Raw genomic sequence first — 24,853 nt, forward strand, 5'->3', positions numbered from 1 at the left:
GCTAGCCATGCTAATTCTCATTTTGACTGGGATCTTAGATAAAAGTTACTTTTTCCATAAGGATCTGTTAAGTACGGAAGTTTCCGTCACAGAATTGTGAGACTTTTTTTCTCAAATTGCAAGTTTACATATCGCAATTCTGACTTTATAACTTGCAATTTTGACTTTGTGTCTTAAAGTTTACCTTTTTTTTTTTTTTTTTCTGTGGTGGAAACAAGCTTCCATATAAGCATACTTTCCAAAAATGTTATAAAACAATCCAAGTAATCAAAAACATTCTCACCTCATAATCGACTTCCAGCGAATCATCCAGCCCACCCGTCCTCACGTGTTTGGTTAGCCTGTCCACGGTGAAATTGATCTGTTTGTTAAATCGCTCGATCAGGACGGAGTGCCAGTGCTGGTCGTCCAGAAGACTACCCAGAAACACAGAGACATGGCCGCTGCTAGGGTGCGTCTTAGCGTCGTCTTGATAGAGAAGACAAAAATTACAACATTTCTAATTTTACAGCATCTTTATAATAGGCAACCTTACAAACAAAATTATCAAACAGTCTCTTTTCAAGCACATATTCTCCAAACGAGCCATAAATAGCTTGGGAAAGGTGTGCCGTGTGCCATCTCCTATGTTTGATCCTTCTGAACTTCCTGGAAAAAAACCTGCTGTACTGATGATAAAAGTGCAGAAAGAACAGAGTATCTTGAAAAAGTGAGAGAAGCCTGTCAGGAACATGTTCAGCTCATATTTCACCACAAAAACATAAAGAGAGAAGGAAGAAATTATATTTTGCATAAAGAAAATGGAGGCTATTTTTACCATCAATAATATTTTTTGCATTGTGATATTTATTGCATGACAATTAAGCAAATCTTCCTTCTGAAGTGACGGTGATGGGGAAAAAGGCAAGTATATATCATATAACAATATTTGTTGTAATCCCTAAATGTATTAGCGAAAATATATTTATTTATTTATTTAGTTAGTTATATTTAAATTATATATAAATGAGTGTTGTCAATCGATTAAAAATGTAACTATAAAATATAAATGTTTATGTATATATATATATAAACATAAAAATTAAACTAATGAAAATTGTCTCATTAAGCAAAATACATATATGCCTAAATATAGTTTCATTTTCTGTATGCAAAAAAATAACCTCTTTTGATTTTGGAGCAAAACATAAAGCAGACACATTTTAGTGAGAATCACCCATGAAGGTGACAAAATACAGCATTTGAAATGAGCTTTGACAGCTTTTAGATGGAGGGCGGATGTAAACACAAAAACATTGTCCTGATAAACGGCATCAACAATCTCGGCTTGGTATACTTAGCAATCAGAGCTTGCAGTCGCTCTTAGCGTAACATACAGCTTATTCCATCTGAGTGATGGTGCTAATTGAACATGAGGCTCAGAAATCTACACTAGACCACTCTTCGTGACAGCTCCATACACTTATGTGTGATTACGCCGCAGATTTGGCCTCTTAATCAAATCTTTGTTTCACAACTGCCTCTCGCATGATTACGATAAGATGCCACGATTGTGTCTGTGAACACTTTCTGCAATGAAAGGAGAGCTCTACAAAACCCATAGATGTGGAATAACCTAAACACAGACAGTGTGAATCTCTTGCAAAGATGACAAGATCTGAGTTTTGTAGCTTTTAGTCCACATCTATTACCTGCCACAATTCAGAACACAAAAATGCATGAAATCAAGTTTTTCCGAAGCATTTGCATCCACATGCTGGCGTAGAATATGTTTCAGGCGTCCCACTTGAGTTTTGAGTTTAAAAGGCTAGAGACCTCTCACTTACCCAGATTGATATGCAGGGCCAGTCGGCCCTTATGCAGCTCTAGGGTTATGTAATCGCCCCTTTGTCCCTCTCCATGCACAAGGACCCCGTCCGCACGCTGGCTCTTAAACCGCAGGGAGATGACATCTTTCACCGTGCTGGTGGACTTCTGATTAAACCGGTACAGCAAAGAGCTCCTGCCATTGAAGTCTGCAACATCCGACTCTATGGAAGAAAAAAAATAAATAAAATGAATCTGCATCATGGTCATAACAAGAAAGATAAAAGTGCGAAATTTTCCTTATTTACTTTAAAAACTTTCATAATTGTGCATAATTCAAGTAAATGATTTTCCAAAATAAAAAAGTGTTTTCATAATCTTTTATAAACAAAGCAAGAGAAAAAGCAAAATCTAAAGCAAAGTAAAGCAAAAACAAAGCAAACCAAAGAAAATGCAAAAGCAAAGCAAATCAAAGCAAAGCAAAGCAAAAGCAAAAGCAAAGCAAAAACAAAAAGTAAAGCAAATTTAAAAGCAAAGCAAAGCAAAAACAAAAAACAAAGCAAAAAAGCTAATCAAATCAAAAGCAAAGCAAAACAAACACAAAAAGCAAAGCAAACACAAAAGCAAAACAAAAACAGAAAGCAAAGCAAAAGGAAAAGCAAATGCAAACACAAAGTAAAAACAAAAAGCAGAGCAAAGTAAAAACAAAAAAACAAAGCAAACCCAAAAGCAAAAGCAAAAGATAAGCAAAGCAAAAACAAAAAACAAACAAAAAAGAACTAAACAAAAACACCTGTAATCTTTGGGAAAGTGTTATTTAATTTATATAAAAACATAATAATAATAATTTTTTTAAATTATTATTTTATACGTTTAATTATTTCATATTATTTAATATAACTTGCACTGAAAAGTTTGCAATGTGTCACTCATTTATTAGGTGCATGTGAAGAAAAAAAAGAAAAGAAACACAATGATGAATTCTCTGAATAAGACCCTTCTTGAGAGTTAAGGTCAGTTTATTTTTCTTATTTCCTTCTTAAGAAACGTTGGCCAGAATTTAAAGAAAAATCCAAGCCTGCCTCAAAGCAACCCTTCAGAACAAATTCTACCCTGGGCGGTAAAAGGAAGAAATGTGCATGTATTTTGACCCGGGCTCAGAGGTCAGACATTAAAATTTTCGCTCTCTTTCTCCATCTCTCCTCGCCGGATGCCGGAGTGCGAGAGACTGAAGCTAACTAGCCATGACAAGCAAAGCCGCGCAAAAAGCTCGGAGCCGTCTGCTGAATATAGAACTAACACAGAGGGTCCAGGAACATCAGCAAGCGCAATGAGGCTGAGTTAGATAAAGTGAGGAGATCAGACGAGAATGTGTTTGGTTTTCGTTTTTTTGCATGAGTTGGCGTCTCGATGGAGGCACAATGCGTGTCAAGATGGAATGATAATAAAATGTATCTTTATCTCAAAGTCTTTTAATCTTAGATGCTCAACAATAATCAAAAAACCATAGAAGTTACATAAACAATGACCCTGAGAACTGAGAGGATAGAAAGAAGAGTTGGATAGAACTGAGAGGATAGAAAGAAGTTGAAAACACTGCCAGGTTTAGCAGAATAAAATGCATATTGTATAATCCTTCCTGAGGGGAAAGAACAAAAACAATGAAGTTCAAACTCTCGACTGCATCTGAACTCAGCCAGGCGGCTCGATAAACACAACACATGGTTGAATCACGTCACGCTTGAATAATGTATTATTTAGGATTGTAGACGGCAAAATAAAATGCTGGAATAAAATATTAATATTAGATGAAGAAAAAAACGAAAATTAGAATGGTTGCCAAAGCAATAAGCTGAAATGAAGTTTAAGTTGAAGAAATAAATAAACTAAAACTGAAAAAAATAATAATAATAATTAAACCAGCATAATTTAACCTGTATAATAAAACAGTTCATTAATTAATTAATTAATTAATTAACTAACTAACTAACTAACTAACAAAAATGACAAAAGCAGATAACAAAAAAGTTACTAAATTATGACAAGTAAAAATATAAAAATTATAAATATAAAAAAGTTTATTTAAAATATTAATACAAATTATAACAGTATATAAATAATATTCATATAACACTTGAACCAATGAATTTCTGATGGAATGAATTTCTGAATGAATGAATGAATGAAAAGCAAGTCCATCTACATATTTTTCACTTTGAACATCTAAATAACTCCATACCAAATTTACTCTGTTAAGATCTATTTAACAAAATTTCATAATTTCCCCCCATTACTTAGAACATATAGTATGTGGGAAAATTTTGCATATTCTGTGTGGGCCTACTTATTGCTTAATACACACACGCAAAGTCCTCTACAAACTAAGAATTAGACCTCTCTTTATTTATGGGTCTCTTGGTGGCATCAACACAGCAGTGCTCCATTGTGAATTAATGACTGTACAGGGATACACACACACACACACACACACACACACACTTAGAGAACGTATGCTCTTGCTACACACTCCCCATTTCAGACATACTCACACAAACAGTTTATACCACGAAGCCACGGCCTTAAATTGCAGTTAGCAGCAGAGGCGCTTGACAGATTTAAAACTAATTGACTTCGGGAGCATTCTGGGAGTGCATGAATAAGGCCAACGCAACGCTGAGGATGTCCGGTTTATCCTCCAGAAGAGAAATATGAATGGAGGGAGACCATGCGCTATCCTAAACATGTGCTTTCTTTCTGTGTCTTTCCCTCTCTAAAGTCTCAGACTTGTTCGAATTCACTATGCCCCGCATTTGGTGCCATAACGTGACTGGATAGGGTGAGAGTATTCGATCTCGAATAAAATCGTCCATAGAAAACTTTCACCACAGCGCAGTAGATGGCACCAACTGCTGTTATCATGGCTGCTGTTTTGAGAAAGTAATAGCACTTTTACTTGAGTATTTTTTTTGTCCTCTTTCCACCCCTGTTCAATGCCCTTTGTACTAACATTGAGCACCGCAGTGTCAAGCCATTGTATGTTCAGCGCGTACTAGCGCGGGGATAATTATAAATGTAATTACCGAGCACTAATTCACTGCCTGATTCATTTGCGGCTCCTTTGGAATGCAAGCCTGCGCCCGCCGCTAATGCTAGTGCTAACCTGCCAGCGGTCTGACTTTGAGAAAGCACTAGCGTCTCTGTTATCAAACCCTATTACTGAAATACTGTGTGGTCAGCACCCACTTATCATGTTTGATCAACGTGGTAAACCGAGTCGCCCCCAGCGGTGTCACATTCTGCCCTATCTCACAAAATTAACGTTTAGAAAATAAACATGGCAGTGATAGGTCGCCGAGTCAAGCTTTGAATTGACAATCGGTGCAGCTAGTGCGCAGACTGCAAATACAAAGCACCTGAGGAGAGACTGAGAGAAAGGAACAATCAGGCGAAGGAAAAAAAAACACAGAGAAAACAAGCACTAGAAAGGCTGCATTATAAATATTTCAAACGCTAGACGTGTGGTGCAAGCTACCCTTGAGGTAACCGATTGATTGTTACCCTGCACTTTGATACCCAGTGAAGGGTAAGTCTAAACCAACTCAACCCGACTGCAGAAAAACAATGTTACATTGAACTAGCTACAGCTAAAAACAGACTAGCTGAACTTTTGAAACCACAGCTTGCTTGTTTTTTGTCCTTTCTTCCTTCAGACCATATCAGTATGATTGCGTGTGCAAGACTCGCACCAACATCACAACAGTATCGGAATATACAGTCAGGAATCTCAGGATTTTGGGAGTTGGGAGTGCGACAACAAAACAATCATTGCGGACATGGAAAAGCGAATTGCTACGAAGCTGAGCTAAGTTTTAATTGTGAGTTTGCATTTTATGCGCCGTCGATGAATAGCTGGGTCGATTATAGCTGGGTTAGTTGACTTGTATGAAAAAACTAAATTTCCCATAATTCTGTGGGCTTTTCACAACAACATGAATGTTCGGCACGAAAATTTGGTCCGATTTTCACATACAGTTTGTCTTTTAAAGCCAACAACAGCCTTGTATTGAAATTTAAATATGTAATGGCACTGAATTTTCGCTTGGTGTGAATAGGCCTTAAGAATGTTAAAGTCACAAACTATTGTGTATTGTGACGTACATCTGAGTGAAACAAATTTTCAGGAGAAAAAAAAAGACGGGGACTGAATGGAAGCTTGCAATCGACTGTAAAAAAGGGGCAGGACTACATGATTGGAGTTCTGGAGATTTCACAGGAAGATTACGTGGTCACAAAAAAAAAAAAAAAAAAAAAAGGAACGTACGCATGGATGAACCGTTCACAATAAGACCAATAAGATGCATTTACAACGATGAGTTTCCATTTCATGTCTAGTTTAAAAAACAAAATACCAATTATCCACCAAATGTGCATTCAGTACTCACTGTATAAACAGCCATAGACCTCCACTCTTAGGCCCATCCATCCCCCGGGACTCCAGTCCACCGGCAAGAACCGCAGAAACCGTGTTCTTACGGAGTGTGAGAGCTTGTGGTGAACAATCCCATCGGAATTTGTGTTTCCAGGGAAAGTCTGCAGGAAAAAATAAATACGTTTGCAAAATTTGGCCTTGCTATGTATTGATGAGTTAATATAATGACAAACGAGGAGAGGTATACAAGGTATAATTTTCAGACACATTTCTGTTTGCAAAGAAATGCATTCTGTGGTACAAAAATGACAAAGTTGTATATTGCTAGCATGCATTTATCTCAATTAGCATGTATGTTTGACTCACATAACAGGGTTCTCAAGTTTTATCAAAAGCTTGGAGTGAGATCACATGCGGTTAGGGGAGGAGCCCTAATGGAGCCCCGCCCCCACCTGTCCCCACCTGTCCCCGCCCCCCAATTTAAAAAAATTATATTGTGAAATTATAACAATGGGTAAATCTGATAAATAACAGAGCAATTCATCACATCAAATACACTCTTTAATGTTATATTTCAAAATTACAAATATACAAAAATTACAAAAATATAACAAATTGCTCCAAACAGTTTGTAAAAACAAATCTTTTTGCATTTTGAATGTGTCTAGTCGAAATGGTATAATGATTTATTGTGTGGTGGGACATTGTGAACAAATGACGTATTAGAGTATTAAGGTGTGTGTGTGTGTGTGTGTGTGTGTGTGTGTGTTTATGCAATGGCAATGATTAATGTATGTTTTGACAGGATATAACGTAAAATATTACCCAGAGCACTCTGCTTTAATACATGTAGCCTTAATGTAACTAGAAAGACTATTAATACAGTATAATATATAATTAAAAAAAAATGGAAGAAATACATCTTCATTCCTTCCCATACCCACTAACATTTCTTTTAGTTTCAGATAACGTAAGCTAGCCAAACTGAGCCAAAGCTTCTGGCCTGGTTGCAAAGTAGTTGTAGAGTTTTTGACTGCATCAATAATAATGTATACGATGGGCTATATAGTAAATGTTCTAGCCTAAAAATGTTAGACGAGCTTTCTTCCAACTTACCTTCTCCATCACGACGTGTGTTTGCGCAATGTTGTTAGTTACCTAGTAACGAACGTACGGTGGCCGCGAATGTTCCGTCAACTTCCGTGTGTTCGCGCATCTATGTTGCCTAGTAATGAACGCAATCTGGCCAAGATACGTGCCAGCGGCAGGAAACTTCACTTTGTGTGCCTGCGCCTCGTATACAACGTTATATATAAAGCTTGCAGGACAGCTTGGTTGGCATTGCCTTTTCAGCGTGAGAAATACACGGTGTGGCGTGTGAGCGTGTGAACTGGTTGAATTGCGTGTGTCTTACGGCCAATGCGTGAGACTTGAGAACCCTGCACATAAACTCTTCTAAAGTTAAACCTGCCAGACAGAAGGCCTTTGTAGAAGTGCTGTCAATTGTACCATTGTTTAGCTAATTTTCATGAGTAATTTCAATAGGAATCTACATAGAGAATTTCGAGTTGGTTATACTAAATTTTCATAGAAACTTTTCCTAATGTGACCACACCTTAACACTAATGTGTTACAAGCTCTCCTACATCTATTTACAGTCTGTGCTGTAGTGAAATATTGGTAAACATTAAGATACTGCCAATTTAAGACATTTCTTCAGTGACTAAGGCGCAATTGTTAACGTTATACAATGTTGGCACTCAAGTCTGAAGGTTTGGCTAGTTAACATGTGCTGGTAAACACCGTCTCTTCATCATTCTGTTTCTTCATTGACTGCGCTGATAGTTGCTAGTGAAGGTAGCCTCCCAAGTGGCATGAGAAAGTCGAAAGACTTACATTGAAATGACTGGGAATGCTAACAGTTTTTTAGCCAGCTTAGTCTCAATTAGCATATAGGTTTACCTCAGAGAAACTCTTCAAAAGTCAGAGAGTTCATTATCTATACATAGAGCTGAACTTTTGCCAAGCTGCATTTACCTAAGATTTTAAAAAACTAACACAAAAAGTTAGAGGGGAGCCTCTGGCAGCGTTAGTTTCTTTAAGCTGCACTCAAAGCGTCAATGCTAATCTAAACCTCCAGTTTTAGAATAGCTGGGGGTCCTACCTCCAGCTGTAGCGCCTAACAGAAAAACGGCATGACCAGGAGGCACCTACCGCACTTTAAAAATGTTCCACGTCTTTTAATCTTCCACTCATTAAAATGCTTCACACCTTCAAAGACTTCCATTAAACTCAGTTCTCAAACTAATCAGCACCTTTTTTTCCTCCCACTGGGGTGGAAGATAAAAGAACCAAACATTAAACCATCTTTGAACAAAAAAAATTGAAATTACATAAAAAGTTGTAACGAGATGAGTTAGCCGCAGAAAATATATACACCACCTCCGCATCCACCTCCTCCTCCTGCTCTCTGTTTGTTTAGCTCCAATGATTACATTAGCAGGAAAACCAAGCTTTCTTAACGAGAGATGACGGCGATGGCAGGTAAGATCTTAGTAATGTTTCGCCTCAGCTCTTATTTAGCCGGTGCTTAATAAGAACGCCAGGGAATGATGGAGCTTTGAAATGACTACTATTGATTCAGAAGAGGAGGGTGAAGCCCATTTGTTTGCCTGTAAGTGTGGAGGCAATGCAATCGCTGTCTCTTGTGGCGCAAGGGCCGCTCCGATTGATTCCAAAGTTGTCAAAATAAAACTATCCAAAAAAGAAAAGAAAACGTTATTCAAGTTGGGAAGACAAGGATTTTAGCTGCACTGCCAGTGACCGGTGAAGTCAGGAGACCATGAAATGGATATAAAGTCACGTCACTCAAGATAGGTGGTGTATTTAATCTTAGTTTGGGTGATTAAGTGAAATTCAGGTCGATAATTAAAAATTGAACGTTTCATGGGTGGCTGGTTTTCGATGGGAAGTGTGTACCAACAATGCAGGGGAGGTTGCGTTAATTTATCCTAGTAAATTATTATGATTTAGTTAAGGATACAGATGCTTAATGATTATGGGTGTGCTTGCATTTTATTCCGGTCATAAAAGCCCCCCTGATCCACATTATTTGGAAAGCTTTTACAGTACTTATTGCCCTGACTGAAGTACTAATGCATAATAAATATAATAAAAGGCTGGATTATTTATAAGAGTACTTGGATAACTCACCCCTATGTTGTCCTCTTGTCTGAACTGCTTCCAAGCTCTTCCTGTGTCACTGTACAGCAACATGTAACTCGTAACCCAATCAGGATTCCCAAAACGACCCTGGGTCGCCACAGCTGTGATCTCGACCCTTTCCCGCAGGTCCACCTGTAGCCACCGTAGCCTGTCTGTTCGTTCTGGAGCCCAGCCGCCGCCACCTAACACAAGAACAGAAGGGTTGTAATGTAACTACGCCAAGGTACAACCCACAAAAAGATGCTACGCAAAAAGATTAAGCTGCCAACCTGTGATGAAAGTTCAAAAAAAGGGTAATTTCTGTGCTGCTATGGTAATTTCATAGCAGCGAAATTTTGGCAAAATTTCACAGGCAAAAAACAACAACAAAAGTACTTTCAAACCAAACAGCTTTTGGTTGCTCAACGCGGTAAATCCGTATGACCAACTTGAACATGTTGCAAAATCTCTACGGGGAAATCTTTCACCAAATTCCTGATTGCATGGATTACTAATACTAAACTAATGGATTTCACCAACGAAACTTCACTGAACAATGGTAAATGTAACCACATCTTAAACTAAATATTTATTTTGCTCCACAAAAAAGCTAAATTGTGCTTAATGACATTTCTTGATAGTACTAAGTGACTACTTGTGAATATACAGCATTTGAATCGGTTCACTTGAAGTGAACTCAAAGAACTATAAAAAAAAAAACTTCGAAGGCTATTGATGGCTCATATCAACAGCCAAAAGGTGGTTTTACTGTAGAATTTATGAATGTTGAATTATTTCACACTATAAATATGGGTGAGAGGAAATTATGTCAATTATGTTATGTTAAGTGAATGAGACAAAGTCTATTGTGATAACACCTTTAATGAACCAACTCATTAAAGAAACCCAACATTCTAATTGAAATGATTCACTAAAATGATTCCGAATTCCCAACACGTCTTGAGAGAAAGAAACCTAGAATAGCATGTTTTATTTTTATATCAGATCGCTCATGCACAAGACATCATTACAAAGCAATGCAACATTTTGTCAATCTACAATGACAATCTACAATTTATAAGAAAAGCTAGCATGCTACTGATAAAACGACTATACATCTACTGCCAGGCTAGTGAAAAACGCTAAATAAATAAAACATTGCATTGCTTTTTTTGGCAAGTTTCTCAGCACTGTAGTTAATTAGGAAACATTCCTTCATTAACAAAATATAAACTTTTAATTAAAGGCAAACAGATATTTGAAGCATTTCGCAGACAGCCAAGCTTCAACTTCAGACAAGCCTGCCAAGTGAGGTTCTTTTAAACCTGTCTGTTCACACTAATTAGCTCAGTGAATCTAACTTACATTGGCACTGCAATTAAAAGGCTGAGCAAATATACTGTACAGCAAACCCAGCGCTAGTCTTAGCACAAGGAACTACTCTACTAGCACAACCACACCAAGCCACAGAGGTGCGTGTCACATGGGGGTCCCTGTCACTGTCAGGCAGTAATTCACTGTTTGGTCTGCTTTTGACCTGTAGGCAAACTGAATTACAATCAAATTACGACTCTAAAAGGCTGGGTACTGCATGCTAATGCTCCATCACAAGTCATACTGGATATGTACACTCACCTAAAGGATTATTAGGAACACCATACTACTACTGTGTTTGACCCCCTTTCGCCTTCAGAACTGCCTTAATTCAACGTGGCATTGATTCAACAACGTGCTGAAAGCATTCTTTAGAAATGTTGGCCCATATTGATAGGATAGCATCTTGCAGTTGATGGAGATTTGTGGGATGCACATCCAGGGCACGAAGCTCCCGTTCCACCACATCCCAAAGATGCTCTATTGGGTTGAGATCTGGTGACTGTGGGGGCCATTTTAGTACAGTGAACTCATTGTCATGTTCAAGAAACCAATTTGAAATGATTCGAGCTTTGTGACATGGTGCATTATCCTGCTGGAAGTAGCCATCAGAGGATGGGTACATGGTGGTCATAAAGGGATGGACATGGTCAGAAACAATGCTCAGGTAGGCCGTGGCATTTAAACAATGCCCAATTGGCACTAAGGGGCCTAAAGTGTGCCAAGAAAACATCCCCCACACCATTACACCACCACCAGCCTGCACAGTGGTAACAAGGCATGATAGATCCATGTTCTCATTCTGTTTACGCCAAATTCTGACTCTACCATCTGAATGTCTCAACAGAAATCGAGACTCATCAGACCAACCAACATTTTTCCAGTCTTCAACTGTCCAATTTTGGTGAGCTCGTGCAAATTGTAGCCTCTTTTTCCTATTTGTAGTGGAGATGAGTGGTACCCGGTGGGGTATTCTGCTGTTGTAGCCCATTCGCCTCAAGGTTGTGCGTGTTGTGGCTTCACAAATGCTTTGCTGCATACCTCGGTTGTAACGAGTGGTTATTTCAGTCAAAGTTGCTCTTCTATCAGCTTGAATCAGTCGGCCCATTCTCCTCTGACCTATAGCATCAACAAGGCATTTTCGCCCACAGGACTGGCGCATACTGGATGTTTTTCCCTTTTCACACCATTCTTTGTAAACCCTAGAAACGGTTGTGCGTGAAAATCCCAGTAACTGAGCAGATTGTGAAATACTCAGACCGGCCCGTCTGGCACCAACAACCATGCCACGCTCAAAATTGCTTAAATCACCTTTCTTTCCCATTCTGACATTCAGTTTGGAGTTCAGGAGATTGTCTTGACCAGGACCACACCCCTAAATGCATTGAAGCAACTGCCATGTGATTGGTTGATTAGATAATTGCATTAATGAGAAATTGAACAGGTGTTCCTAATAATCCTTTAGGTGAGTGTATATCTGCTGTGGCATATCAAATGACAGAGTTTCATGTTCTGAATGCAACAGACTACAGCATTAGCTAGACCTACGCTTGTAAAATGTCTTTTCATGGTCTATTCATGTTTTTTTTTTTTTCTAGTACCATGTAAATACCATGGTCTATAAACACAAGAATTAGGCAAACAGTGTGCACATCCATTGGGCAAAAACACAATAATCAATCAGTGCATGATTTATATAAAAATCACCATGGTATTAGCACCAGATACCATCGCTGTACAGTTTTTACCAGTTAATCAAAACATGTACTGTACTTGATGTAATACTCTCGAAATGAACTGTTTGTATTTAAATAATAATTGTAATGTTTTCACCAAATTATAAAATAAATATAATATAATCTTATTTAAAATGGTTCCCATTTTACTGTATATAATGTAATTTGATATTACCAGTAAAACCTGAAAACATTAGGTTACGCTAATGAAAGAAAATGTATAGACATCTAATAGAAATACCTCAGTAGGGTAACAAGCACACATTTTCCCATTTTTATAGTGGGATTACTCACCATCTTTTCTGTTGAGTTTGGCGAAATATGGTGACTGACTGTCGGAGGAAGATGAGGAGCTCTGGAATGATGTGGGAGGAAGAGCAGAGACCAGTGGCCCATTGCAGTGATCTAGAACAGCAGGAAACACATTGACAAATCAGATTTGACGTTCATGGTTTGTGAATGACTTCATTTGGGTATAAAACACCCAGTTTTATTAAACCAATTAACTCCCACTGGATAACTGATCAAGTCCTGCCCACGTTTTCCCCATTGTATATTCAGTTTCTCCCAAAAATACGTCAACCTACAGACATGAAATGGCTTGTGAATGTTGCAAAATTGTTTACACCCTCAACCTTGGCAGAAGATACCAGTTAATGGACCAGAAGAAAGCAGCCTGCAGTGCTCCCAGGGATAAACTTCCTTTCATCCAGTCAAAAAACGGGACTTTCAACATCCATTCCCCAGGTTAACGTGCAGAGCAAGATAATGACAAGAAAGAATGAGCAGAAAGGAGAGAGAGTGAGAAATCTGACAACGGCTCTCATTTCAATGTTTGAGAAAGTCACGCTGATTTCTCAGCTAATTAACCTTTCAAACGCTTCCTGAATGAGCCTGACATCAAATAGCATCACTCACAGAATTGCAAATGTATTCCAGACCAGGCAAAAGGTGAAACGGGGAGATGAGAGGGAGAAAGAGAGAGATAAAGAGACATGAAATAGTGAGTATCAGGGTAAGGTCGTAGGAAGGAGAGAGGATGGCCCTGTCTCCTCTCTTACAACGGCTTTGAGAGGCAGAGATACTTGAGCAAACGAGTCAAAAAGAATCGTCCTCTTCTGGCTCAACAGTATATTTAGCTCTGGAAAAAAAATCCCTAATAAACAGGCAACCTCCGAAGCAGGTTTCCTCCAGATGAAGCCATTTAAAAACCCGCCCCATGATGCATATTTCAACAGGGAGTCTCTTTTGCTGGCTATCTCTCTATCTTTTCCACTGTAAGCGTGTAACGTGAGCAAATTGAGCAAGTGATGTTTCTGAATCTCATAAATATGAATGACAGGAATGACTGACAGAGGCTTTCTCATATCGCTGTGGTGACGTTCGTGCGGTGGATATCGGTAGCGTTGCGTCCACCAGCGGAAAGAGACCAGATTAGATTTTTTCTTGTGCAGAAGGGAAGTGAGATTGACCTAGTGGCTGCCTAGCACCTGATCCTCTGATGGCACAAGAGATGAGAATCGATACAGCACAACCATAAACCTGAAGCTTCATTCCTTGAGACATTTGATGGACAGGAATATGTATGACCCTTTTGAGGGGGTTGAAAAAGCCATGTCTTATTTAAAATCAAGCGGGATTTCTGAAAACACAACTGGATCCTACTCTGGTCAATGTCGCAGCAAACTTTAAAGTGTTCTTAACTTTCGGTCGGATGCCAGGATGTAATTTTCAGAGAGTTTCTCCTTCTACAACCTTGTGATGCGCTGTTCCCTTTGAAACAAACCGATTCACCGCTCTTATGAAACTACAAATCTATTTCTTAATGGTGTCTATGTTAGAGCTGCAGTAACTTTTGGTTGCATGACAGAGCATCTGTTCTTGAACTACTACTTTTACTACATTCAATGCACAATGCCATTTGAAGCCAATGGATCCACAGCATTTGCCTTTGCAAACTCCAGTAAGTGTACTAACTCTATGGGTATCAGTAAATTTTATTCAAAAACTGCAACTTTTCAACAATTTAAGTTCTTTGTTAAGTTGAAGAGTTAAAAACCATTGCATTTGCTGAATGAAATTCATGGATACCAGGAGATTGTCAGAGAATTCTGTGGATCTATTAGTTCCAAATGGAATTGTGCAATGCAAATGAAGAGGAAGGTTCTGTGAAAGTGAACAGAAATTGCTGCAACATACTGAGTGTCCTGTACTGAGCACCCAGTGTCCTGTACTCAACTTGGCTTGGATATGCACTCTTTTTCTACAAATGTATCCATGAAAACAATCAAGACACCAGATGGACAAGATTGGAACCAATACTCTATCTCTTATTTGAGCATAATTCAATGTGTCTTGATGATGTATGCCAATTGCTCGGTCATGGCTCCAAAAGAGGAATACTTTTGAAGTCCATTGCACGAGCTGCTTTGTAACACATATTTATTCATCCTTCAAGTGCTTCCCAGAGGTAAAAATAAAATAAAAATAAAATAATACTGCTGAGCTTTTGTTCTTGCATAGCTCATAAGACTTAATAAGAGAGGAGTTCTCAGTCATGGATCAATGTTTTCCCTAAAGATATTTAAAGGGATAGTTCACCAAAAAAAATCTATATCTGTTATTAATTACTCACCCTCATGTTGTTCCAAACCTGTAAGACTTTCATTCATCTTCAGAACACAAATAAAGATATTTTTAATGAAATCTGAGATCTTTCTGTCCCTCCATTGACAGCTACGCAACTGACACTTCTGACACTTTGACGCTTAAGAAAGTTCATAAAGAAGAGATCGTAAAACTAATCCATATGAATTGAGCGGTTTAGTCCAAAATCTCTGAAGTAACTCGATCACTTCATTTGATGAACAGATTTAATTTAGGCTTTTATTCACATAAACACTGATCAGCGAACATAAACAGAAGCTCAACCATTCTTGCTTGATGTGCGAGAACAAAACCTCTTGCGGAAGTTCAAACGTGCTGCGTAACACGAGAATGAACCTCATTGGTTCTTGCTGAAGCACAAATGTGCTGTGTAAGACGAGAATGAACCTCATTGGTTCTCGCAAGTGAACATGCTTGAGCTTTTGTTTACCACAACCGATGTGTGAGTTGAATGTTCATATGTGAATAAAAAGCCTAAATTCAATCTGTTCATCATGTAAAGTGATCGAGACTCTTCAGAAAATATTGGACTAAACCGTTTGATTCATATGTAATAGTTTTATGATCTCTTTATGGACTTTCTGAAGCATCACTTGAAGCAAGTACTAGCTGTGCTGTCAACAGAGGGACAGAAATCTCAGATTCTATCAAAAAGATCTTCATTTGTGTTCTGAAGATGAATGGAAGTCTTAAGGGTTTGGAACGACTTGAGTGTGAGTAATTAATGGCAGAATTTAAAATTTTGGGTGAACTGTTCTTTTAAACAAAAGCCTCCTTTGCTCTCCATTTAATCAAATTTTTGCTTAGGAAAAACATATGAGAAATTAACGAGTTACCCCCCCCACACACACACATCTACAAACAGCTAATCAAGAAAACAAAATCTACAGTTTTTTTTATTTTATTGTTTATAAAATCATGCCTATTATGATTCTTTAATGTTTGAATTTATGCCAATCATCAGAATGCCAAAAATTACTTATTCTAATCAAACACAATGACCTGATTGCTGCATACATAATTGGTTAATCATGCTAATATAATCTCAGTTTAGATTAGTAATTAGTGTAAATGAAGTGTACTCATGTATGCATGTAATTAATAAAACTCTTTAACGAATCAAGAACAGCGCTCACTTTTTCTAAATAGCAATTCATGACAAGAACGAAGGCCAAGGGATGTTAGTGCACACTCAGGGCTGCTTGTTGAACTGTAAAAAACATTGGTTTTCCTGTATTTGACAAACAGACTACGCATAATTGTTTCTACCGGGATCAGACGGATGCTCGGCATGAATGCGAAGACAGGGTTGGAAGGGTGGGGGGAGATTAAATTTTTATGTTTACCTTGGAAATTCTCCTAGTCAGCACTGCCAGCTCTACTGACATATGCATGCTGCGAAATTAATGTTTATGGGAGGAAAACAACTCAGCAGCACTGGTATTAGCTTGAGGATAGGTCGCCTAATTCGCCGTTTTGCTTGCTAGACAGTTGAAAGGTGCAAAACATTAGCATTATAAGAAAGACGTGGCTGTTGTTTAGAAATGTCCGCAAACAGAGACGAGCTCTCAGAATCATAAAAACATCCTACAGACATTACTCAGGTCTCTATGGTTTGCCATTTAAAGGGCACCTATTATGCAAAATTCACTTTTACATGGTGTTTGAACATAAATGTGTGTTGGCAGTGTGTGAGCAAAACCACCCTAGAATGATACAAATCCACCCAGTGGTTTTTTTACAATCTCAATAAATCATAAGCACTGTCTCAGAACGAGCTGTTCTCAGATTCGGCGCAATGTGACGTAGAATTGCACAAGCCCCTCCCACGACTGTTGATTGACACTGCAGTTTGAGCATAGACCCGCCCTGAGTGAGCTGGACACAGAGTCCGCCATTGTTCGACGCTTGAGCAGCTGTAGACAAGAATGTCTCCTAAGTGATTGAGGTGTGTTGTTGATGGATGTAAGAATGAACATAGCAGTCTTTATTTACTCCCGTTGTTACTCGAGGATGGATCTGTACTGTTCTAGATCAAGCTTACAGTCTCCGGAGCGACAGGCCTAACGTTACTGATCACGGCAGAAATGAAAGAGAGAGCGCACACTTTATGACAGCTCATCGAGTCGTTTAACGGATATAAGGTTTACCAGTTTATTTAGCACCTACTGAAAAGGTGTGTATATTTGTTTACTGTTAGTTGTAACGAGTGTTCTGTGTACATCGCTCTGTATGTTGATGATAATGAAAGGGAGAGAGAGACTTTATGGATAAGACTTTAATGCGCACTTCTTATACTATGTTTATTCAGCTCTTACAGAGATTCTCTGGAGTAAAACTAACGCTCATCTGTTGTGTGATGTACAGTAAACTTCACTGAACTCGTCAGTATATTTTGGTCATCATTCGGACAGGTTTTGCTACAGCAGGCTTGTATTAGTGGATAAAAGCAGATGACAAATAAGTTATAACCATAATTAAACTAAACTATACCTGTTCTATCTCCATACAGCATATATTCTCTGGCTCTGTGGGCATTATTGTCCGACTCCGAGTCGAAATGAACACCGCAACTGAGTTTCTGTTCTGCTATTATCAGATGAGATTGTCCTGACTGAAGCGCAAGCTCGTGAGGCTCCGCCCCCTGTGCCGGCAGCAGCAGTTCATTTGCATTTAAAGGGCACACACTAAAACAGCGCGTTTTTCTGAGCCCCAAAAAATGACAATTTAAACATGTGGTAAAAAATGATCTGTTGGGTATTTTGAGCTGAAACTTCACATACACACTCTGGGACATCAGAGACTTATTTTACATCTTGTGAAAAGAGTCATAATAGGTGCCCTTTAAAACTGAAAGCTTTTAAGCAAATGCAGTTTAGAGAAACACGTATGAGGCTATTAACAGAGGCAAGAATCCAAGAAATAGCAAAGACCTGTGCTCCCCCCCGCTTCCCCCTCCTGTGCAGTATTCATACGCTTTATTAGATGTAAAAGCAGCCCGATGCGAGCCCAGCACGACAGTCCATTTTTCCTGACCCCAGCTGCTTTTAAGAGTCCACACCTTTAATGGAATCCCTGGATGTCCCAGTGCATCTACGCCGTGACAGAACATGTGATTTCTAATGCAGTTTTAAAGAAGCTTTTCCCACATTGAATTGAGTCTGGTGCCTCCAACAAACTTTTCCAATGGAAGCATAAAGAGGGAGGGGGGAGTGGTTAGAAGTGCAACAGAAAACGCCTGGACATCTGTGAATGGACACCTACATCCTGTAGAAAGTGTGAAACACTCATTTAAATCCTGTTGGAGAGTTTGCACGCTCTCGGAGTGTCCCAGATTTCATTGTATACAGAACACAATCCGTCCTCTGTGGATTAAAGCTTTCTTCTTCTTCTTCGTTTTTTTTTTAACCTAAACTTGTATTCAAACACTAGTTAGTAAGCCTTCAACATTCAAAAGAAGACCAATGCACAACGTTATGAGAATTTTTATGTTTAAAAAAAGTGCCATTTGACTCTTAAAAATAAAGGCTCTAAATAGAGCGAAAAAAGCCAGCTATGTTTGACAGCAAATTCGTTAAATGACACAATAAAATAAAGAAATAAAAGGTTGCTAAACAATAAAAATTACTCCATTATTGCATAATTTGCTCATAAATTGCAAACTCTAGATTTAAACGATTCAAAACGTCAGATGTGTGTCTGAGTCATACAGATGGACCACTTTTATGATGCTTTTTGGAGCTTTATACTTTGCACCGCAGTCCATTTTTGTTGCAGAGCAGCCAGAACATTCGGCTAAATAGCTCCTTTTGAGTTTCAAGGACGAAAACTGATTTCAAACCAATTTCAAACCGATTTAAACTATTCTTCTTCAAATAGAGCTCAATAACAATACGAGTTGAAGTCGCAACATCACTGACCCTCACAATAGTGACTAGTAAAACACAGATATAATGATATAATATACTATCTCTGTTCATTATTACACCATCCTGAGTCAGACAGGTAGATGATCAATATAACTTCCACACTCATTTTACAGAACAGAGATATATTAGTAGTAACATATTAGATGCATACACGATTTTTGGAATATGAATCACAGAATTTGAATAATTGTCACTGAGATAAGATTTTAATGTAGGTAAAAATAAAAATAAAAACATCTTTGGATCAGGGTCTTGATAATTTCATCAAGGAAATAGGAGTGCTATATGAATTAAAATAATAATAATAAAAAAATATTATTATTGTAATAAATACATCCTAAATTAATAATAAAAATTATAATTAATCATTTAATTTATATATATTAATATATGTATGTGTGTATATATTTTTATTTTTTCTATATCTACTAATAATAATGATTATATACATTAATATACAACACTCATTTTAATTTCAAAATAAAAAAATATTGTATTTTCTATTTTTCTATTATTTGTATTTTTCTATTAGATGTTTATAAAAATACAAACACTAATATTAATAATATACATTAATATACAACACTTGTTTTAATTTCAAATTAAATTTGTATTTTTATATTTGCATTTTTTATATTAGTTATATTTATAATAATAATAATAATAATAATAATAATAATAATTAGTTATTAATATTAAATAGTTATATACATACAGGAGATTTATTCAAAAAATAAAAATAAAAAATAAATTACAATCTGTATGTACACAAATTATACATAACTCGTTTTAATTTCAAAATGAAAAACCCAAGATACTAATCTGAAGAACCAATAAAAAAATCTCCAAAGCACCATATAGCCAACTCAATACGCCTATCCGGTGAAAAATAGGCTCTAAAATGATCATTTTAAAACCCCTCTTCTTGCTATCTGATGCTAAAGTACCAATTCCCAACACATTTAGGTAGTTTAAGAATTGCCGGATCATTCCTGAGCCTCGTGAGAGGAGTTTAATCTTGCATGTGAAGATAAAACCAAAGACCAACATCTGTGTAGATTAAGCAACGAGAGGACTCTGTCTTGTTTATGCCATTTTTGATTGTCCTAAATAAAGGCGCCACGGCTATTCAAACACACACACACACGCGCACGCACGCACACACACAGGTCTAAAGTCTGTAATAAAGAAGTCTCTTCTACTCATCAAGGCTGCATTTATATGATCAATAACACAGTTAAACAGAAACATTGTGAAATAGTATTACACTTGGAACGGTTTTCTATTTGAACATTTTTGAAAATTGTAATTTATTCCTGTGATCAAAGTTGAATTTTCGGCATCATTACTCCAGTCTTCAGTGTCACATGATCCTTCAGAAATCATTCTGATATGATGATTTGATGTTCAATTATTATTGGTGTTCAATTATTAATAGTGGATCTTATTATCATCAATGTAAAAAAAAAAACAAACAAACAAAAAAACAGTTTTAGCTGCTTAATGATTTATTTGAAATACAAATCTTTAGTAACATTATAAATGTCTGCGTATTATAATTTTTTTCATTATTAATTAATTAATAATAAAACTATTATATCTATAATATATTATTATTTGGAAGATAAAATGTGTCCTCATTATATAAAAAGTAAATGAATAATTATTATTAAATAAAAATAATACTCCAATAATATCTATTATTTTGCATATATATATATATATATATATATATATATATATATATATATATATATATATATATATACACACACACATTTATGTAATATATATGTATAATTTTTGTATTCTTTTTTACAAACTGTAGCTGTATATACAGTATATGTAAAATCTTCCTTCCTTCCTTTTTGTCTATCCCTTCATTCATTTACTCGTTTCCCTTCTTTCTTTTCTTCCTGTCTGTTTTCCTTACATTTCTTTTATTGATCCCTTCCTTCCTTCCTTCTTGCCTATTTCTTTCTGCCTTTACTATTCCTTCCTTTCTTCCTTCCTTCTTGCCTATTTCTTTCTGCCTTTACTATTCCTTCCTTTCTTCCTTCCTTCTTGCCTATTTCTTTCTGCCTTTACCCTTCCTTCCTTCCTTCCTTCCTTCCTTCCTTCCTTCCTTCCTTCCTTCCTTCCTTCCTACCTTCCTTCCTTCCTTCCTTCCTTCCTTCCTTCCTTCCTTCCTTCCTTCCTTCCTTCCTTCCTGCCTGCCTATCTCTTTCTTCCTTTCTTCCTTCTTGCCTATTTCTTTCTGCCATTACTCTTCCTTCCTTCCTTCCTTCCTTCCTTCCTTCCTTCCTTCCTTCCTTCCTTCCTTCCTTCTTGCCTATTTCTTTCTGCCTTTACTATTCCTTCCTTTCTTCCTTCCTTCTTGCCTATTTCTTTCTGCCTTTACCCTTCCTTCCTTCCTTCCTTCCTTCCTTCCTTCCTGCCTATCTCTTTCTTCCTTTGTTCCTTCTTGCCTATTTCTTTCTGCCATTACTCTTCATTCATTCATTCCTTCCTTCCTTCCTTCCTTCCTTCCTTCCTTCCTTCCTTCCTTCCTTCCTTCTTGCCTATTTCTTTATGCCTTTACTATTCCTTCCTTTCTTCCTTCCTTCTTGCCTATTTCTTTCTGCCTTTACTCTTCCTTCCTTCCTTCCTTCCTTCCTTCCTTCCTTCCTTCCTTCCTTCCTTCCTTCCTTCCTTCCTTCCTTCCTTCCTTCCTTCCTTCCTTCCTCATCCAATAATTAACTTCAATAATTAAATAAAATGATTTAAAAAAAACATTATTTACAAAACCATTTATCATCCTCCTTTCACAACATGATTTTACATTCAGCCATGTCCCACTTACAGCACCACCTCAGACCTCTGTACCCTATCGTGCAGCATTTTGGGTAATTAAAATGACTCGGGCCACATTTTTGCCCCCCTCTTCAAGCTTGGCATTTAGCGCTGACCTGATTTTACTAGCGGTTGCCCATGACAGCGAAGGCTGATGTAATAGAGGAAAATGAAAGAGAGGCTATTATTTAAACCTGACAGCGACACAGAGAGACTCTTCACTTCCATTGTGACACTCCACGCTCACCTCGGCAGGTGGAACACAACAAGAAGAGCGCGACAAAGCCTGGCTAATTTACCGGCAGCCATTTAACTGCGCATTCGACAGCAAGATGAGGACATTACATCATGGAATATGAATGGAATATTGGGAGTTTTAAACATAAAATCTCATCATAAAGTCATTATTTAGACACCTTCATGTTGTATGCCGATCTATATGTCCTTTCTGAATAAATAATGACAGAATTACACAGTGTATGGCATTTTTTTTATAATTTTGTTATAGAAAACAAGCCAATCGTCACACGTACATTGTTTTTAAGAGTTTATGCTGAGAATTGAATCAGATCTTGATTGATTTGGAGTCAACTCAGACGTTTGAATGAAGTTCATGCTGAGAGCTTGTACATGTATTGATTGACACTTCTGGCATTCAATGCAAGAAAAGGCAACACTTTCCTTGAATAACAACTTAGGCTTAGTCTGAACAAAACTCAGAGCTTTTCGATGACGTCAGATGTGTGTCTGAGTCATACGGATGGACCAATTTTATGATGCTTTTTGGAGCTTTATACTTTACACCGCGGTCCATTTTTGTTGCAGAGCAGCCTGAACATTCGGCTAAATAGCTCTTTTTGTGTTTCAAGGACGAAAACTGATTTAAACCAATTTCAAACTGATTTAAACCATTCTTCTTCTCATAGAGCTCAATAACTATACAAGTTGAAGTCGCAACATCACTGACCCTCACAATAGTGACTAGTAAAACACAGATAAAATGATATAATATACTATCTCTGTTCGTTATTACACCATCCTGAGTCAGACAGGTAGATGATCAATATAACCTCCACACTCATTTTACAGAGCAGAGTTATATTAGCAGTAACATAAAATAAGAATAACAAAACATTATTATTATTGCTATAAATACATCCCAAAATAATAATAATTAATAATTGAATTTATATATATTAATATATGTATGTGTGTATATATTTTTATATATTTTATATATCTACTGATAATAATGATTATATACATTAATATACAACACTCATTTTAATTTCAAAATAAAAAAATATTGTATTTTCTATTTTTCTATTATTTGTATTTTTCTATTAGATGTTTAAAAAAATACAAACACTAATATTAATAATATACATTAATATACAACACTTGATTTAAATCCAAATTAAATTTGTATTTTTGTATTTTTTATATTAGTTATATTTATAATAATAATAATAATAATAATAATTAGTTATAAATATTAAATAGTTATATACATACAGGAGATTTATTAAAATAAAATAAAATAAAAAATAAATTACAATCTGTATGTACACAAATTATACATAACTAATTTTAATTTCAAAATAAAAAAATATGTATATTGTATTTTCTTTTTTAAATTAGCTGTATTTTTTATTGCATTATTTTTAATATAATACTAATTATAATAGTAATGATGATGATGATGATGATGATGATGATGATGATAATAAGTTTTTATACACAATAATAATAATCAAGTAATACTATTAAATTACAATCTATTTACAGAACCAACTAAATAATGAATGTTATAAAATACTCATTTTAAAATGCTATATTATATATAACACTTCATTTTTAGTGTCCTTGGTACATATGTAATTACTATAGTAATAACAATAAATTATCCATAATTACATGCAACGAACCCTAGACCAAACCCTAAGCTTATTTTCATTTTAAAACTGGAACATTTGAAAGCAACTTCAATTCCCTGGACATAAGAATAATGTCCTAGACTAGTTTACACAAGGATTTGGAATTACGACAAGGTTAAAGCGTTAATATTTTAAGAGCTGAGACTGCTTAGTACGTATGTGGCCAGATATAGCTCAGTGTTTTTCATTGTTGCTGTTTTTTCCCCTTTGGTTAATACAGCAGACTTGGAAAAACAAACTTATCAAGGCCTCCGATTGGTTATTGACTCAAGTAAACAACAATACACAACCGTGACCCGGGACGACATCAAAGCTATTGAGATTGGTTTACAAAACCTTTTCTCAGCACTGATCAGAGCGGAGAACGTCTCCGGCGCTGTACCACAAAGAGTGTGGGATGCCGGCAGAACTTTCTGGGATATTTGTGAAACGCCATTAGCGGCTTGTTAAGAGTTTGTTGTGCTTTGGATGATATTTACGAAGTTGGGGAGCATATGTTTGGCAGACTAAACGCCCACTAACACAGACTGAAAAGCATCTCATTAAGGGAAGATACATTAAAGGAGTGTGTTTTTCAAGGTACTGTCTGCAGTGAACATCAGTTGAGTTCAGGTTTGTTATTGCCGTTTTTTACGTTGATGGATTAGACCTGTCAGTCATCTTCGCACGGTTCTCTAAGGGCTGACAGCTGGGGTGTCCTGGTTGTGCTATGTGTTTTGTGAGAACATGTTAAATAAACTTGATAAACCTGGGAATATTTTTCTTTGAATGACTTTGAGTTTGCATACGTCTTTTTATTTTCCAAAAGACGACAATGGCAACTTTTTTTTTTCTATTGGCATAAACTTTAGTCTTAGAACCGCCCACTTAGAGAGGAAATACCATGTGATTGACATGTAAAGCGACCAATCACAGTTAATTTTGTGTTTACGTGCCCTA

The 24,853-nt window shown here is 36.8% G+C and overlaps 1 protein-coding gene across 1 annotated transcript in view; it reads right to left on the reverse strand.

Annotated features, from left to right (window-relative positions):
• Positions 1 to 24,853, reverse strand: part of cntnap5b (contactin associated protein family member 5b) — a gene marked incomplete at its 5' end in the record, with an annotated part of 67,821 nt that overhangs the window by 37,188 nt on the left and 5,780 nt on the right. Inside the window, 5 exons of the mRNA XM_081384382.1 lie at positions 284 to 468; positions 1,827 to 2,030; positions 6,249 to 6,396; positions 9,449 to 9,642; positions 12,844 to 12,954. Of these exons, the coding sequence (XP_081240508.1) occupies positions 284 to 468; positions 1,827 to 2,030; positions 6,249 to 6,396; positions 9,449 to 9,642; positions 12,844 to 12,954 (842 nt within the window). The remainder of the gene's footprint in view (positions 1 to 283; positions 469 to 1,826; positions 2,031 to 6,248; positions 6,397 to 9,448; positions 9,643 to 12,843; positions 12,955 to 24,853) is intronic.

Source organism: Scardinius erythrophthalmus (assembly GCF_964197995.2).
Source record: "Scardinius erythrophthalmus genome assembly, chromosome: 14".
Classification (NCBI taxonomy): domain Eukaryota; kingdom Metazoa; phylum Chordata; class Actinopteri; order Cypriniformes; family Leuciscidae; genus Scardinius; species Scardinius erythrophthalmus.